This window comes from Polyodon spathula, chromosome 19 (genome assembly GCF_017654505.1).
Source record: "Polyodon spathula isolate WHYD16114869_AA chromosome 19, ASM1765450v1, whole genome shotgun sequence".
NCBI lineage: Eukaryota > Metazoa > Chordata > Actinopteri > Acipenseriformes > Polyodontidae > Polyodon > Polyodon spathula.
Window position 1 is genome coordinate 123,045 of NC_054552.1, and position 16,587 is coordinate 139,631.

The 16,587-nt window shown below is 56.3% G+C and overlaps 2 protein-coding genes across 2 annotated transcripts; one reads left to right on the forward strand and one right to left on the reverse strand.

Moving 5' to 3' along the window:
- Positions 1–3,576: 3,576 nt before the first annotated feature.
- Positions 3,577–13,055, reverse strand: LOC121294968. The gene is made up of 9 exons (XM_041219226.1): positions 12,125–13,055; positions 9,560–10,672; positions 9,207–9,407; positions 8,916–9,019; positions 8,201–8,346; positions 7,772–7,902; positions 7,129–7,463; positions 5,947–6,112; positions 3,577–4,214 (listed from the first exon to the last, which is right to left on the reverse strand). The coding sequence occupies exons 1-8, from the start codon at positions 12,206–12,208 to the stop codon at positions 5,947–5,949; spliced, it is 2,280 nt and encodes a 759-aa protein (XP_041075160.1). The 5' UTR covers positions 12,209–13,055; the 3' UTR covers positions 3,577–4,214.
- A 73-nt stretch (positions 13,056–13,128) lies between these two features.
- sdhaf2 (succinate dehydrogenase complex assembly factor 2) lies at positions 13,129–16,519 on the forward strand. Its single transcript, XM_041218697.1, has 4 exons — positions 13,129–13,231; positions 14,423–14,643; positions 15,574–15,683; positions 16,199–16,519. Exons 1-4 carry the CDS (start codon positions 13,205–13,207, stop codon positions 16,327–16,329), a joined length of 489 nt encoding a protein of 162 aa, XP_041074631.1. The 5' UTR covers positions 13,129–13,204; the 3' UTR covers positions 16,330–16,519.
- Positions 16,520–16,587: the final 68 nt, after the last annotated feature.

Genomic DNA, 16,587 nt, shown 5'->3' on the forward strand with positions numbered 1-16,587 from the left:
GTGTGTGCCTGTATGACTGTGTCCATGTAAGATAGTGTGTGCCTGTATGATAGTGTGTGCCTGTCTGACTATGTGCCTGTATGACTGTGTCTGTATGATAGTGTGTGCCTGTATGACTGTGTGCATGTATGAGTGTGTGCCCTTATGCCTGTATGATAGTGTGTGCCTGTTTGACTGTGTGCCTGTATGACTGCGTGTCTGTATGATGGTGTGTGCTTGTATGACTGTGTCTGTATGATAGTGTGTCTGTATGCCAGTGTGTGCCTGTTTGACTGTGTCTGTATGATAGTGTGTGCTTGTATGACTGTGTGTCTGTATGATAGTGTGTGTCTGTATGCCAGTGTGTGCTGTATCACTGTGTGCCTGTTTGACTGTGTGTCTGTATGATAGTGTCTGCCTGTATGACAGTGTCTGTATGATAGTGTGTGCCTGTATGATAGTGTCTGTATGATAGTGTGTGCCTGTTTGACTGTGTGCCTGTATGATAGTGTCTGTATGATAGTGTGTGCCTGTATGACAGTCTGTATGATAGTGTGTGCCTGTTTGACTGTGTGCCTGTATGATAGTGTCTGCCTGTATGACAGTGTCTGTATGAGTGTCTGCCTGTATGAGTGTCTGTATGATAGTGTCTGCCTGTTTGACTGTGTGCCTGTATGATAGTGTCTGTATGATAGTGTGTGCCTGTATGACAGACTGTATGATAGTGTGTGCCTGTTTGACTGTGTGCCTGTATGATAGTGTCTGCCTGTATGACAGTGTCTGTATGATAGTGTCTGCCTGTATGACAGTGTCTGTATGATAGTGTCTGCCTGTATGACAGTGTGCCTGTATGAGTGTCTGTATGATAGTGTGTGCCTGTATGACAGTGTCTGTATGATAGTGTGTGCCTGTATGACAGTGTGCCTGTATGATAGTGTCTGCCTGTATGACAGTGTGCCTGTATGACTGTCTGTATGATAGTGTCTGCCTGTATGTCTGTATGATAGTGTGTGCCTGTTTGACTGTGTGCCTGTATGATAGTGTCTGCCTGTATGACAGTGTCTGTATGATAGTGTCTGCCTGTATGACAGTGTCTGTATGATAGTGTGTGCCTATTTGACTGTGTGCCTGTATGACAGTGTATGTATGATAGTGTGTGCCTGTTTGACTGTGTGCCTGTATGATAGTGTCTGCCTGTATGACAGTGTGCCTGTATGATAGTGTGTGCCTGTTTGACTGTGTGCCTGTATGATAGTGTCTGCCTGTATGACAGTGTCTGTATGCCAGTGTGTGCCTGTATCACTGTGTGCCTGTCTGCCTGTATGATAGTGTGAGCATGTTTGACTGTGTGCCTGTATGATAGTGTGAGCATGTTTGACTGTGTGCCTGTATGAGAGTGTCTGTATGATAGTGTGAGCATGTTTGACTGTATGCCTGGCTCGGGGTTACCATGTGAAACTACAACAAACAAAATTCTCCTGTCAACGAGGCTACCATTTCACAAAATAAAAACCACAAACGAAATCATAAAAACAGCTTCCATTATTTATTGTTACTAATATTTTTTTTTGTTACAAAACACACACAGTGGTGTATTAAAAGAAGGGCTACAGTGTGGTCACTTCAACAGGAGACACCATCAGGGAACCACAAAGAAAAAACACAAAAATAAAACACGCAACGCACAAAGCTAGAAGACAGAGAAGCGGAGGACGAACATTTCAGCTCCTTTCAATCCAGACTAAAAAGGAACTATTTCATTAAAAAGTGGATGTAAAGAACTGCAGTTACAAATTCTTAACAGAAGAGGGCAGTATTTACACAGGTGGCACTGGCCTGTGTTATAATTATTATTGTTACACTAGTAATATTATTGTTATACTTTCACTGCAGTCCCTTCCTTTTCACAGCAGGTTAGTCCTCCACAATCCCATCATGCCCCAGGGCAGCCCCTGCTTGTTTGTTCAGTTGTAATTGGTCACTGAGACACAGAGGGTGGGTCCTGGTACCACACTGAAACTCAGCAAAGTGACGGATAGACTCTCAACACAGAGACGCGGGGACGAGAAGGAGCGCTTTCACTCAGAGAACAGACAGAGAACAGACAAGGGCTTTACAATCATTCTGTGAGCTTACTACTATTGCCACTGCTAATAATACTCGAGCGAAGCCAGTCGGACAGCCCCCCCTCCCCGCTCCTCAACCACACACTAAACGAGACAGCCCCCCCTCCCCGCTCCTCAACCACACACTAAACGAGACAGCCCCCCCTCCCCGCTCCTCAACCACACACTAAACGAGACAGCCCCCCCTCCCCGCTCCTCAACCACACACTAAACGAGACAGCCCCCCCTCCCCGCTCCTCAACCACACACTAAACGAGACAGCCCCCCCTCCCTGCTCCTCAACCACACACTAAACGAGACAGCCCCCCCTCCCCGCTCCTCAACCACACACTAAACGAGACAGCCCCCCCTCCCTGCTCCTCAACCACACACTAAACGAGACAGCCCCCCCTCCCCGCTCCTCAACCACACACTAAACGAGACAGCCCCCCCTCCCCGCTCCTCAACCACACACTAAACGAGACAGCCCCCCCTCCCCGCTCCTCAACCACACACTAAACGAGACAGCCCCCCCTCCCCGCTCCTCAACCACACACTAAACGAGACAGCCCCCCCTCCCCGCTCCTCAACCACACACTAAACGAGACAGCCCCCCCTCCCCGCTCCTCAACCACACACTAAACGAGACAGCCCCCCCTCCCCGCTCCTCAACCACACACTAAACGAGACAGCCCCCCCTCCCCGCTCCTCAACCACACACTAAACGAGACAGCCCCCCCTCCCTGCTCCTCAACCACACACTAAACGAGACAGCCCCCCCTCCCTGCTCCTCAACCACACACTAAACGAGACAGCCCCCCCTCCCTGCTCCTCAACCACACACTAAACGAGACAGCCCCCCCTCCCTGCTCCTCAACCACACACTAAACGAGACAGCCCCCCCTCCCTGCTCCTCAACCACACACTAAACGAGACAGCCCCCCCTCCCTGCTCCTCAACCACACACTAAACGAGACAGCCCCCCCTCCCTGCTCCTCAACCACACACTAAACGAGACAGCCCCCCCTCCCTGCTCCTCAACCACACACTAAACGAGACAGCCCCCCCTCCCCGCTCCTCAACCACACACTAAACGAGACAGCCCCCCCTCCCCGCTCCTCAACCACACACTAAACGAGACAGCCCCCCCTCCCCGCTCCTCAACCACACACTAAACGAGACAGCCCCCCCTCCCCGCTCCTCAACCACACACTAAACGAGACAGCCCCCCCTCCCCGCTCCTCAACCACACACTAAACGAGACAGCCCCCCCTCCCCGCTCCTCAACCACACACTAAACGAGACAGCCCCCCCTCCCCGCTCCTCAACCACACACTAAACGAGACAGCCCCCCCTCCCCGCTCCTCAACCACACACTAAACGAGACAGCCCCCCCTCCCCGCTCCTCAACCACACACTAAACGAGACAGCCCCCCCTCCCCGCTCCTCAACCACACACTAAACGAGACAGCCCCCCCTCCCCGCTCCTCAACCACACACTAAACGAGACAGCCCCCCCTCCCCGCTCCTCAACCACACACTAAACGAGACAGCCCCCCCTCCCCGCTCCTCAACCACACACTAAACGAGACAGCCCCCCCTCCCTGCTCCTCAACCACACACTAAACGAGACAGCCCCCCCTCCCTGCTCCTCAACCACACACTAAACGAGACAGCCCCCCCTCCCTGCTCCTCAACCACACACTAAACGACCCACACTAAACCACACGGCCTAAAGAGCAGAAGCTTTCTGTTCCAGGGGCTCCTCGGGTATTTTGGGAGGGAGGGTCTCATCCAGAATTATTAAAGCACGACTTTCACAAGCACTAAAAAGAAATCTTGATCATCGAGCAGCGCTTGAATCTGGAAGTCTTTAGTGTCTTCAAACGAAGCACTCCCGTGGGCTTCCACAGTTCAGGGCTCCGTCCCTCCCTCCCTCTCTCTCTCTCTCGATGTTTGTTCACAGTTGATTTTGCTGGGTGTCACTGTTCTGGTTGATGATGTCAAGCCACATTCTTCTTACCCCACCAGCACCTGCGTGTGTGCGTGCTTTCTCTCTCTCTCACTCGCTCTCTCTCGCTCACATTGGGGGATGGGGGTCAGGGGTCGGAGTGAGTGTTGGATGGAAATCTAGAAAAGAAATGGAAAAGGTAAATCACTAACACACAGGCACAGACACGCACTCACACGACTCACACAGGTGCAGAAAGTGTCGCACTTTGCTGAGTGAGGCACAGAGTGTGCAGCACAGAAACGCACTCACACTCACACAGGCAAGACAACGCACTCACACTGCACATCAGCACTCACACAGGCACAGACACGCACTCACACTCACACAGGCACGCACTCACACAGGCACAGAAACGCACTCACACTCACACAGGCACAGACACGCACTCACACTCACAGGCACGCACTCACACACACAGGCACGCACTCACACAGGCACAGAAACGCACTCACACAGGCACGCACTCGCACACACACAGGCACGCACTCACACTCACACAGGCACAGACACGCACTCACACTCACACAGGCACGCACTCACACAGGCAGACACGCACTCACACAGGCACAGACACACACTCACACAGGCACAGACACACACTCACACAGGCACAGACACGCACTCACACAGGCACACACTCGCACAGGCACAGGCACGCACTCACACACACAGGCACGCACTCGCGCAGGCACAGGCACGCACAGGCACAGACACGCACTCACACAGGCACAGGCACAGACACGCACTCACACTCACACAGGCACAGCACGCACTCACACTCACACAGGCACAGGCACGCACACACACAGGCACGCACTCACACTCGAGTGTCACGTGGCACAGGTGCGTGACACACAGTGTCAGTGTGTCCGTGCGTGAAGCGTGCACTCACACCACAACCAGGCCAGCACTCGAGTGGCACGCACCGTGCTGAGCGTGAGTGTGTCCGACACGCAATCACATCACAGGCACAGCACGCACTACGTGTCTGCAGGCAGTGAGTCAACAGACACAGGCACAGGGACACTGCACTCAACACAGTGGGTCCACACTCTGGATGTGAGTTGCACGCACTCCAACATGAGTGTGACTGTGCCCACTGCGTGAGGGTGTACAACGTGTCGTGCGTGAGTGTGAGAGCGTGTCAATCACGCTGCGACCACTCACACTCACACAGGCACACACACACACCTGACACAGGCACGCACTCACGCTGACACAGGCACGCACTCACGCTGACACTGGCACTCACACTCGCAGGCACTGGCACAGATACGCACTCACACTCACACAGGCACAGGCACGCACTCACACAGGCACAGACACGCACTCACACTCACACAGGCACAGACATGCACTCACACATAGGCACAGGCACGCACTCACACTTACACAGGCACAGACACGCACTCACAGGCACAGACACGCACTCACACACTCGCACACTCAGGCACACGGTCGCTCTGGTTGTATTTGCGGTACCTAGCTGTGCTCTGGTTGCTGTACCCAGCAGTGCTCTAGTTGTATTTGCTGTTAATGGTGCTCTAGTTGCTGTACCTAGCAGTGCTCTGGCTGTATGTGCTGTACCAGCAGTGCTCTGGCTGTACGTGCTGTACCAGCAGTGCTCTGGCTGTATGTGCTGTACCAGCAGTGCTCTGGCTGTATGTGCTGTACCAGCAGTGCTCTGGCTGTATGTGCTGTACCAGCGGTGCTCCGGTTGTACGTGCTGTACCAGCGGTGCTCTGGTTGTACGTGCTGTACCAGCGGTGCTCCGGTTGTACGTGCTGTACCAGCGGTGCTCCGGTTGTACGTGCTGTACCAGCGGTGCTCTGGTTGTATGTGCTGTACCTAACGGTGCCGGTCCCGGTCTCGATGGTGCCGGTCCCTCTCTCCCTCGCGGCTCCGCTCTCCCTCGCGGTGATGCTCGTCGTGCCGCTCCCCGCTGTGAGAACGCTCGCGATGCCGCCGGGCCGAGTCCCAGGAGTGAGTGCGAGAGTGGGAGCGGGGCCGCTTCCTGCACAGAGGAGGGGAGGAGAGGAGGAGAGGAGTGTCAATATAACAATACAGCACAGCAGAGTCACTATAACAATACAGCACAGCACAGAGTCACTATAACAATACAGCACAGCACAGAGTCACTATAACAATACAGCACAGCACAGAGTCAATCTAACAATACAGCACAGCACAGAGTCAATCTAACAATACAGCACAGCGCAGTCACTATAACAATACAGCACAGCACAGAGTCACTATAACAATACAGCACAGCACAGAGTCAATATAACAATACAGCACAGCGCAGAGTCAATATAACAATACAGCACAGCGCAGAGTCACTATAACAATACAGCACAGCGCAGAGTCAATATAACAATACAGCACAGCGCAGAGTCACTATAACAATACAGCACAGCGCAGAGTCACTATAACAATACAGCACAGCGCAGAGTCACTATAACAATACAGCACAGCACAGAGTCAATCTAACAATACAGCACAGCACAGAGTCAATCTAACAATACAGCACAGCGCAGAGTCACTATAACAATACAGCACAGCGCAGAGTCACTATAACAATACAGCACAGCGCAGAGTCACTATAACAATACAGCACAGCGCAGAGTCACTATAACAATACAGCACAGAGTCACTATAACAATACAGCACAGCACAGAGTCACTATAACAATACAGCACAGCAGTCAATATAACAATACAGCACAGAGTCAATATAATAATACAGCACAGCACAGAGTCAATATGCAGAGTCGCACACCCTTGCTTCCCTCCCCTCGCCTGGACCCTCTCTCCCCTCTCCTCACCTGGACCCTCTCCCTATATCTCCCCTCACCTGGACCCTCTCTCCCCTCTCCCCTCACCTGGACCCTCTGCCCCCTCACCTGGACCTCTCCCCCTATCTCCCCTCACCTGGATCCTTTCTCCCCTCTCTCCCCTCACCTGGACCCTCTCCCCCCTCACCTGGACCCTTTCCCCCCTCTCCCCTCACCCGGACCCTCTGCCCCCTTACCTGGACCCGTACGACTTGGCCTCAATGCTGTGCAGACAGTCCTTCAGTGCAGAGAGCAGCACTCTGCAGCGCTCGTCGCTTGAGACCCTCGACTGCTTGATGACAGCGATGGCGGTGAGCAGCGTCTCGATGGCTCCAGCAAGGTCCCCCCCGCTCGCCCACGACACGGCCTTCGAGATGGCGCTGCTGGAGATGGCGCGGTTCCGGTGCATGATCTCCTCAAACTCCGCCTCGCCGAGGGGCGGAGTGGGGGGGTCGCTCTCCCTGTGTCGGGTGTAGGGGTGTCCTGGGGGGGCACGGTTGAAGTGCTCTGCAGTGGCTGGGGGCGGGGCCTGCTAGAGTGGGCCACCCTGGGAACTGGGGGAAGAAATCAGGGTTTTAGTCTGCAGCCCTCCTCGGTCCACCTCCCCAGGTGGAGGGATGGGAGAGGTGGGAGGTGAGGGGGTACGACCTGGGGCCCCCCCACCCAGTCGCGGGGTTTGGACCCGTGGGGACCTCCCCCCAAACCTGGGGCGCACCCCTACCCCAGTCCGTGCATGTGGGGGCTGAGGGGGCAGGAGGGGCGAGGGGACCCTTTCCCCCAGACGACATCTTCCCAACGTCGCTCCCCCTTAGCAGGGGGGGACAGCACACTCCGACCTACCCCCACCCCAGACAGGCCGCCATCGTTCTGCGAGGATAGGGGCTTTAGTCGCTCAGGAAGCTCCCAAGGAGACCCCTGTGCGGTTGACTCCATTCCTGCCTCCCCCTCCACTCCATCTCTACCTCCCTCTCCTAGAGAGAGATAAGGGAGAGGAGCGCAGGTAGATTGGAGGGAGAGAGATACAGGGAGAGAGATAGAGGGAGAGAGAGAGAGAGAGAGAGAGAGAGAGATAGATAGGGGGAGAGAGGTGGAGGGAGAGAGATACAGGGAGAGAGAGAGAGATAGATAGAGGGAGAGAGGTGGAGGGAGAGAGATGGAGGGAGAGAGGGAGAGAGGTGGAGGGAGAGAGAGAGAGAGATAGCAATGAATTCAATGATAAAATTAGACCTCAGCCTGGTTTGTTGTTTGGTGTGTGAAGATTTCACTCACGTTTCTTGGCCTGTGTCTCGAACACGCTGAAGTTCTGGCGCGTGGCGAATCGCACTTCGACCCGGTCTCCGTTCACCTTGCGCTGCGGCAGAACCTCCAGCAGAGTGTGGAGAGAGGGCTCCGAGCCCACCACCACCTCCGCATAGCTGGGGGGAGAGGGGAGAGCAGAGCACAAGAAACAGGGATCACATCAGGAGGCTAGCTGGACCTTCAGCGCTTGTATGATTCCAGGAGGGTCTCACTGAGCAGGGGGGAGAGAGAGAGGGACAGACTGATTTCAGGAGCTCATCTCACTGAGCAGGGGGGATAGAGGAAGAGTCCGATTCCAGGGTCTCACTGAGCAGGGGGGACAGAGGGAGAGTCCGATTCCAGGGTCTCACTGAGCAGGGGGGACAGAGGGAGAGTCCGATTCCAGGGTCTCACTGAGCAGGGGGGACAGAGGGAGAGTCCGATTCCAGGGTCTCACTGAGCAGGGGGGAGAGAGAGAGAGAGAGTCCGAGTCCAGGGTCTCACTGAGCAGGAGGGAGAGAGGGAGAGTCCGATTCCATTCTGAGGTCTGAGGGAGGGAGGCAGTGTGGTGTGGGGAGGGTTAGAGCAGAGTTGGGGAGGCAGTGTGGGGAGGGTTAGAACTGAGAGAGGGAGGCAGTGTGGGCTGGGAGAGGGTTACAGCTGAGTGAGGGAGGCAGTGTGGGCTGAGGAAGGGAGGCTCACTTACCCCTTTGACTGCCCGTTGGCTCGGTTCTCTGCAAACTTGATATCCTGGATGTCCTTCACTCCGATGGACTTGGCAGCGTTAATCAAATCCACATCCGTCGTCCACTAAGAGCAGAGAGAGAGAGAGAGATCAGGGAGCTGCGTTACACAAGGGGCACACACACACAGAGCGAGTCTGTAACCCTGCTCAAACGCCTGGCTCCTGATCATTTCAATAACAGACTTCATTGAGGGGAGCTGTGAGACGCAAGGCTGGCTCTCGGTTTGCAGGTGCTTCCTCGCTGTTACGTACCCAGGAGAAGTTTCCTACGTACACCGCCAGTCTCTTGTGCCGCTGCCCGCTGTAGGTGTACAGGATGGCTGGCTTGCTCTCAGACCTGGGGGGCTCATCCTTCTCCGAAGAGGGGGGCCCCCCCTCGCGACCCCCCACCGGGCCCGTCAACACGTCGTCATAGAGATCCACATGCTCCGCCCCCCCCGCAAACCCCGCCTCCTGTAGGGGGGAGAGAGAGAGAGAGAGAGAGAGAGACAGAGAAAAAGCGACAGAAACAAAGAGACAGACAGAGAGAAAGAGAGAGCACAGTTTAAGAAAATGCACAAGTTTCCCCTGGGGGGTAGATCATATAGATATATATATATATATATATATATATAGATATATCCTAATATATATAGTGAGAAAGTGACGCTCGACGCAGCTCCGTGAGGGACAGAGTCCCGGTCCGCCGCCGCGCTCGACGCAGCTCCGTGAGGGACAGAGTCCCGGTCCGCCGCCGCGCTCGACGCAGCTCCGTGAGGGACAGAGTCCCGGTCCGCCGCCGCGCTCGACGCAGCTCCGTGAGGGACAGAGTCCCGGTCCGCCGCCGCGCTCGACGCAGCTCCGTGAGGGACAGAGTCCCGGTCCGCCGCCGCGCTCGACGCAGCTCCGTGAGGGACAGAGTCCCGGTCCGCCGCCGCGCTCGACGCAGCTCCGTGAGGGACAGAGTCCCGGTCCGCCGCCGCGCTCGACGCAGCTCCGTGAGGGACAGAGTCCCGGTCCGCCGACGCGCTCGACGCAGCTCCGTGAGGGACAGAGTCCCGGTCCGCCGACGCGCTCGACGCAGCTCCGTGAGGGACAGAGTCCCGGTCCGCCGCCGCGCTCGACGCAGCTCCGTGAGGGACAGAGTCCCGGTCCGCCGACGCGCTCGACGCAGCTCCGTGAGGGACAGAGTCCCGGTCCGCCGCCGCGCTCGACGCAGCTCCGTGAGGGACAGAGTCCCGGTCCGCCGCCGCGCTCGACGCAGCTCCGTGAGGGACAGAGTCCCGGTCCGCCGACGCGCTCGACGCAGCTCCGTGAGGGACAGAGTCCCGGTCCGCCGCCGCGCTCGACGCAGCTCCGTGAGGGACAGAGTCCCGGTCCGCCGACGCGCTCGACGCAGCTCCGTGAGGGACAGAGTCCCGGTCCGCCGACGCGCTCGACGCAGCTCCGTGAGGGACAGAGTCCCGGTCCGCCGCCGCGCTCGACGCAGCTCCGTGAGGGACAGAGTCCCGGTCCGCCGCCGCGCTCGACGCAGCTCCGTGAGGGACAGAGTCCCGGTCCGCCGCCGCGCTCGACGCAGCTCCGTGAGGGACAGAGTCCCGGTCCGCCGCCGCGCTCGACGCAGCTCCGTGAGGGACAGAGTCCCGGTCCGCCGCCGCGCTCGACGCAGCTCCGTGAGGGACAGAGTCCCGGTCCGCCGCCGCGCTCGACGCAGCTCCGTGAGGGACAGAGTCCCGATGCTGTTACTGGCAAAGAAAACGCGCCTCTAGTACCTCTGCCTTGTAGAGATTTGTAGAGACCTTGTTTATAAACCTCTCTCCAGACATCATCATCATAATAAGAGATTAAGTGAAAGCATTGCATTGTCCTCATGCACACAAAGCTACACAGATAAATATCTTGTGTCATATTGACCCGAGTCGTTCTGTTTGTAGACAAGATCAGCTCTAAAGAAAATAAACAGCTCAGAGCTCTTATTTTCTGTTTATAAGTTCGTGACCCCAACCTAGGAGAAGTATTATGGGGGGGGGGGGGGGGGGGGGGGGGGGGCTAGTCAAGCCGGGAGTGAACTCCGGGGAGGAGGGTGAAACTGCTGCACGCTGGGGCTAGTCAAGCCGGGAGTGAACCCCGGGGAGGAGGGTGAAACTGCTGCACGCTGGGGCTAGTCAAGCCGGGAGTGAACCCTGGGGAGGAGGGTGAAACTGCTGCACGCTGGGGCTAGTCAAGCCGGGAGTGAACCCCGGGGAGGAGGGTGAAACTGCTGCACGCTGGGGCTAGTCAAGCCGGGAGTGAACCCCGGGGAGGAGGGTGAAACTGCTGCACGCTGGGGCTAGTCAAGCCGGGAGTGAACCCCGGGGAGGAGGGTGAAACTGCTGCACGCTGGGGCTAGTCAAGCCGGGAGTGAACCCCGGGGAGGAGGGTGAAACTGCTGCACGCTGGGGCTAGTCAAGCCGGGAGTCAACCCCGGGGAGGAGGGTGAAACTGCTGCACGCTGGGGCTAGTCAAGCCGGGAGTCAACCCCGGGGAGGAGGGTGAAACTGCTGCACGCTGGGGCTAGTCAAGCCGGGAGTCAACCCCGGGGAGGAGGGTGAAACTGCTGCACACTGGGGCTAGTCAAGCCGGGAGCGAACCCCGGGGAGGAGGGTGAAACTGCTGCACGCTGGGGCTAGTCAAGCCGGGAGTGAACCCCGGGGAGGAGGGTGAAACTGCTGCACACTGGGGCTAGTCAAGCCGGGAGCGAACCCCGGGGAGGAGGGTGAAACTGCTGCACACTGGGGCTAGTCAAGCCGGGAGTGAACCCCGGGGAGGAGGGTGAAACTGCTGCACACTGGGGCTAGTCAAGCCGGGAGCGAACCCCGGGGAGGAGGGTGAAACTGCTGCACACTGGGGCTAGTCAAGCCGGGAGTGAACCCCGGGGAGGAGGGTGAAACTGCTGCACGCTGGGGCTAGTCAAGCTGGGAGTGAACCCCGGGGAGGAGGGTGAAACTGCTGCACGCTGGGGCTAGTCAAGCTGGGAGTGAACTGCTGTCCAAGAGCTGCTCTCCAGATGCATGTATTTATTATTATTATTATTATTATTATTATTATTATTATTATACATCGTTACACGAACACGCCCCCCCTCTCCCCGGCTTACTGACTCCATCTGCCGCTCCCAGAGCCCCAGCCCGCCCGGCGTTTAGTTTGCTCACCTCCGCGCCGCCTTGGTTGAACTCTTCCTCGGCGTAGATATCGATTAGATCGGGCCCCTCTCCCGGCGCCGCAGCTGCAGCCATTCCTGGGAGTGGATTGTAGGCAGCCCGCCGCTCTGGGTCTGTGCGTGTCTCTCCGGCGGGCCTCTTGCAGTCCGGAGTGCTGGGTGGATGCGTGGAGTGCACACAATGCGCCCCCTCCCACTGCCACTGCCGCTCTGGGTCCGGTGTGCTGGATGGATGCGTGGAGTGTACACAATGCGCCCACTCCCACTCCCACTCCCACTCCCACCGCCACCGCCGCTCCTCCTCCGCGCTGTGTGAGTCTATCCCTCGCTCTCTCGCTCCTTCGCGACACGACTTCGGTTCCGATTCCCGGTCCCAATTGGACCCCCGCTATACCGATCCGAGTCGATTGATCCGTGTCCCTCTAATCGACTCCCCCTCGAAGCGCTGCAAGATCCCCACCGGAACTTCCTCTCCCTGTGCGCGGTGTGTCGGGTTACCGCTAAATTGTTCCGACGAGAAGAAACACGGGGGAACTCGGGCCGGATTCAAATGTGACACCACCTTCTCGCCAATGGCAAAATGCAATGTAATTCTAGGTGAAAGAACACGGTGTGCTTTTCACTGTAAGATATAGTGTTTAATTTACAAATCTATATCTATTTTACCCAGGACCCTTGAAATAACACCGAGCTCCCATCCCTAACCCTAACAGAAACGAGCATGTATGCGTCTTGTTTATTGTGCTTGTGTGTTGTTCAGATGTCGTGCTTGGGACGGTGCACACGCTTCGTTTTAACGTGCTGTAACGCTTCGTTTTAACGTGCTGTAACGCTTCGTTTTAACGTGCTGTAACGCTTCGTTTTAACGTGCTGTAACGCTTCGTTTTAACGTGCTGTAACGCATCGCTCTGCTCAGCAAGACTGTGCCACATCCAACATGGCGGGAGGAAAGAGTCACCGGCCTCGCAGTCCTGCGCGGAAATTCTTCCGGGGAACGCTTACGCGCTCCTCCTAGGAACCTTTGAGCAGGGAGCGAATTTGGAGCGAACACGCTGTGGCTGACGAGGAGGAAATGTTATCGGGGGTGACACTAGGAAAGGTAATTTAATTATTCTAAAACTCCATTGAAATACAAACACGACGAGAGCGACGCGTAAACACATCTATGAGAATGAGCAGCCAGCCCGTAAGAACCAAGTGTAAGAAAAAAACAATGTCGTTAAAAAAGAATAGCACACAAGCCCGGGTCCTGACGCATCGGAGAAGGTCCTGGAGCCACGCTTTCAGCCTCCAGTTATATGTGATCAGAGCAGCGCTATAGTGATTGTTATTTGTGAGTCCGTTTGTGACTGTGTTCCAGTGCCGCTGTTAGAACTTCGAGACGTGTTTTGTAATATAACGTGTTGTGATGTTATTAGTAATGCAGTTGTTATTATTGTTATTATTGTTATTGATAGCCATTTGAATGAATATGTTGGTCAGTGTAATGTAACCACTACAGTCACACTGCCTCCCTCCCAGCCCCTCAGCCGTAACCACTACACTCACGCTGCCTCCCTCCCAGCCCCTCAGCCGTAACCACTACAGTCACGCTGCCTCCCTCCCAGCCCCTCAGCCGTAACCACTACAGTCACGCTGCCTCCCTCCCAGCCCCTCAGCCGTAACCACTACAGTCACGCTGCCTCCCTCCCAGCCCCTCAGCCGTAACCACTACAGTCACGCTGCCTCCCTCCCAGCCCCTCAGCCGTAACCACTACAGTCACGCTGCCTCCCTCCCAGCCCCTCAGCCGTAACCACTACAGTCACGCTGCCTCCCTCCCGGCCCCTCAGCCGTAACCACTACAGTCACGCTGCCTCCCTCCCGGCCCCTCAGCCGTAACCACTACAGTCACGCTGCCTCCCTCCCAGCCCCTCAGCCGTAACCACTACAGTCACGCTGCCTCCCTCCCAGCCCCTCAGCCGTAACCACTACAGTCACGCTGCCTCCCTCCCAGCCCCTCAGCCGTAACCACTACAGTCACGCTGCCTCCCTCCCAGCCCCTCAGCCGTAACCACTACAGTCACGCTGCCTCCCTCCCAGCCCCTCAGCCGTAACCACTACAGTCACGCTGCCTCCCTCCCAGCCCCTCAGCCGTAACCACTACAGTCACGCTGCCTCCCTCCCAGCCCCTCAGCCGGAACCACTACAGTCACGCTGCCTCCCTCCCAGCCCCTCAGCCGTAACCACTACAGTCACGCTGCCTCCCTCCCAGCCCCTCAGCTCTAACCCCTCAGTTGTTTTTGTCTCCAGGTAGCCTCTCAGGTCTTTAGGGCGCCATGGCGACCATTGTTGGGCGTGTCCTCGGCGCGTGCTTACCGTGGCGATTCCCCCGATGATTCCGGGAAGGACCTGATTGAGATTCAGATCCCGCCCTGGGAGGCGCGGTGCAACGAAACAATCGAGACAAAGAGAGCCAGGCTGCTGTATGAGAGCCGGAAGAGAGGCATGCTGGAGAACTGCATCATACTGAGGTGAGAGAGGAGAGGCATGCTGGAGAACTGCATCATACTGAGGTGAGAGAGGAGAGGCATGCTGGAGAACCGCATCATACTGAGGTGAGAGAGGAGAGGCATGCTGGAGAACCGCATCATACTGAGGTGAGAGAGGAGAGGCATGCTGGAGAACCGCATCATACTGAGGTGAGAGAGGAGAGGCATGCTGGAGAACCGCATCATACTGAGGTGAGAGAGGAGAGGCATGCTGGAGAACCGCATCATACTGGGGTGAGAGAGGAGAGGCATGCTGGAGAACCGCATCATACTGAGGTGAGAGAGGAGAGGCATGCTGGAGAACCGCATCATACTGAGGTGAGAGAGGAGAGGCATGCTGGAGAACCGCATCATACTGAGGTGAGAGAGGAGAGGCATGCTGGAGAACCGCATCATACTGAGGTGAGAGAGGAGAGGCATGCTGGAGAACCGCATCATACTGAGGTGAGAGAGGAGAGGCATGCTGGAGAACCGCATCATACTGAGGTGAGAGAGGAGAGGCATGCTGGAGAACCGCATCATACTGAGGTGAGAGAGGAGAGGCATGCTGGAGAACCGCATCATACTGAGGTGAGAGAGGAGAGGCATGCTGGAGAACCGCATCATAAGAACATAAGAAAGTTTACAAACGAGAGGAGGCCATTCGGCCCATCTTGCTCGTTTGGTTGTTAGTAGCTTATTGATCCCAGAATCTCATCAAGCAGCTTCTTGAAGGATCCCAGGGTGTAGGCTTCAACAACATTTCTGGGAAGGTGATTCCTTGAAACCCTACTGCGTTCAGTTAAAATTAATCTTTTACGTGGGACTTTGTCAAAAGCTTTCTGGAAATCTAAACAAACCATGTCATATGCTTTGCAGTTATCCATTGTCGATGTTGCTGAGGTGACTGGTTCTCTCCTGTCCTATTTGCAGCCTTTTTGCGAAGCAGTACCTGCACACCCTGAACGAGGCACAGCTGCACACCTACGACCAGCTCATCAACGAGCCCAGCAATGACTGGGACATCTACTACTGGGCAACTGGTGCGAGAGGGGGGAATACTGGTGCAAGAGGGGGGGATACTGGTGTGAGAAGGGGGAGTACTGGTGCAAGAGGGGGGTATACTGGTGCGAGAGTGGGGGATACTGGTGCGAGAGGGGGGGATACTGGTGCGAGAGGGGGGGATACTGGTGCGAGAGGGGGGGATACTGGTGCGAGAGGGGGGGATACTGGTGCGAGAGGGGGGGATACTGGTGCGAGAGGGGGGATACTGGTGCAAGAGGGGGGTATACTGGTGCGAGAGGGGGGATACTGGTGCGAGAGGGGGGGATACTGGTGCGAGAGGGGGGAATACTGGTGCAAGAGGGGGGATACTGGTGTGAGAAGGGGGAGTACTGGTGCAAGAGGGGGGTATACTGGTGCGAGAGTGGGGGATACTGGTGCGAGAGGGGGGAGTACTGGTGCGAGAGGCGGGTATACTGGTGCGAGAGGGGGGGATACTGGTGCGAGAGGGGGGGATACTGGTGTGAAAGGGACTCATTCACTCTCTCACTCTCAGAGATGAAGCCCACTCCAGAGGAGTACTGCAGTGATGTGATGGAGCTGCTGAAGGAATACACCAAGAACCGCAACATGGAGCAGAGACTGAGACAGCCTGACCTGGAGTACCTGTTTGAGAGCAAGAACTGAGCACTGCTGTCCTGCACACACTCACACTGACACACACACGCACACGGAGACACACCTCTCCTCTCCTGTTTGTCTTGCTCGGGTTCAAGCTGCACGTTGTGAGAGGTTCCGATTCCTTCCTGCTGGAGGATGTATTTGTCAAATAAAGACCCTTTTATCTGCCTGTATAATGCCAGCCAGTCACACTGGAGCCCTTGTCTGCTGTGTGCTTGTTGTTGTTGTTGTTATTATTATTATTATTATTATTATTATTATTAT

Bases quoted from the DNA above. Each gene is read 5' to 3' on its own strand.
- sdhaf2 (XM_041218697.1), top strand. From the start codon at position 13,205: ATGTTATCGGGGGTGACACTAGGAAAG. The intron at 13,232-14,422 runs GTAATTTAATTA...TTTTGTCTCCAG, and splicing joins CGGGGGTGACACTAGGAAAG to GTAGCCTCTCAGGTCTTTAG. The intron at 14,644-15,573 runs GTGAGAGAGGAG...TCCTATTTGCAG, and splicing joins GAGAACTGCATCATACTGAG to CCTTTTTGCGAAGCAGTACC.
- LOC121294968 (XM_041219226.1), bottom strand. From the start codon at position 12,208: ATGGCTGCAGCTGCGGCGCCGGGAGAGGGGCCCGATCTAATCGATATC. The intron at 7,464-7,771 runs GTAGGTCGGAGT...GGCCCACTCTAG, and splicing joins GCGGCCTGTCTGGGGTGGGG to CAGGCCCCGCCCCCAGCCAC. The intron at 6,113-7,128 runs GTAAGGGGGCAG...TCCTCTGTGCAG, and splicing joins GCCAAGTCGTACGGGTCCAG to GAAGCGGCCCCGCTCCCACT.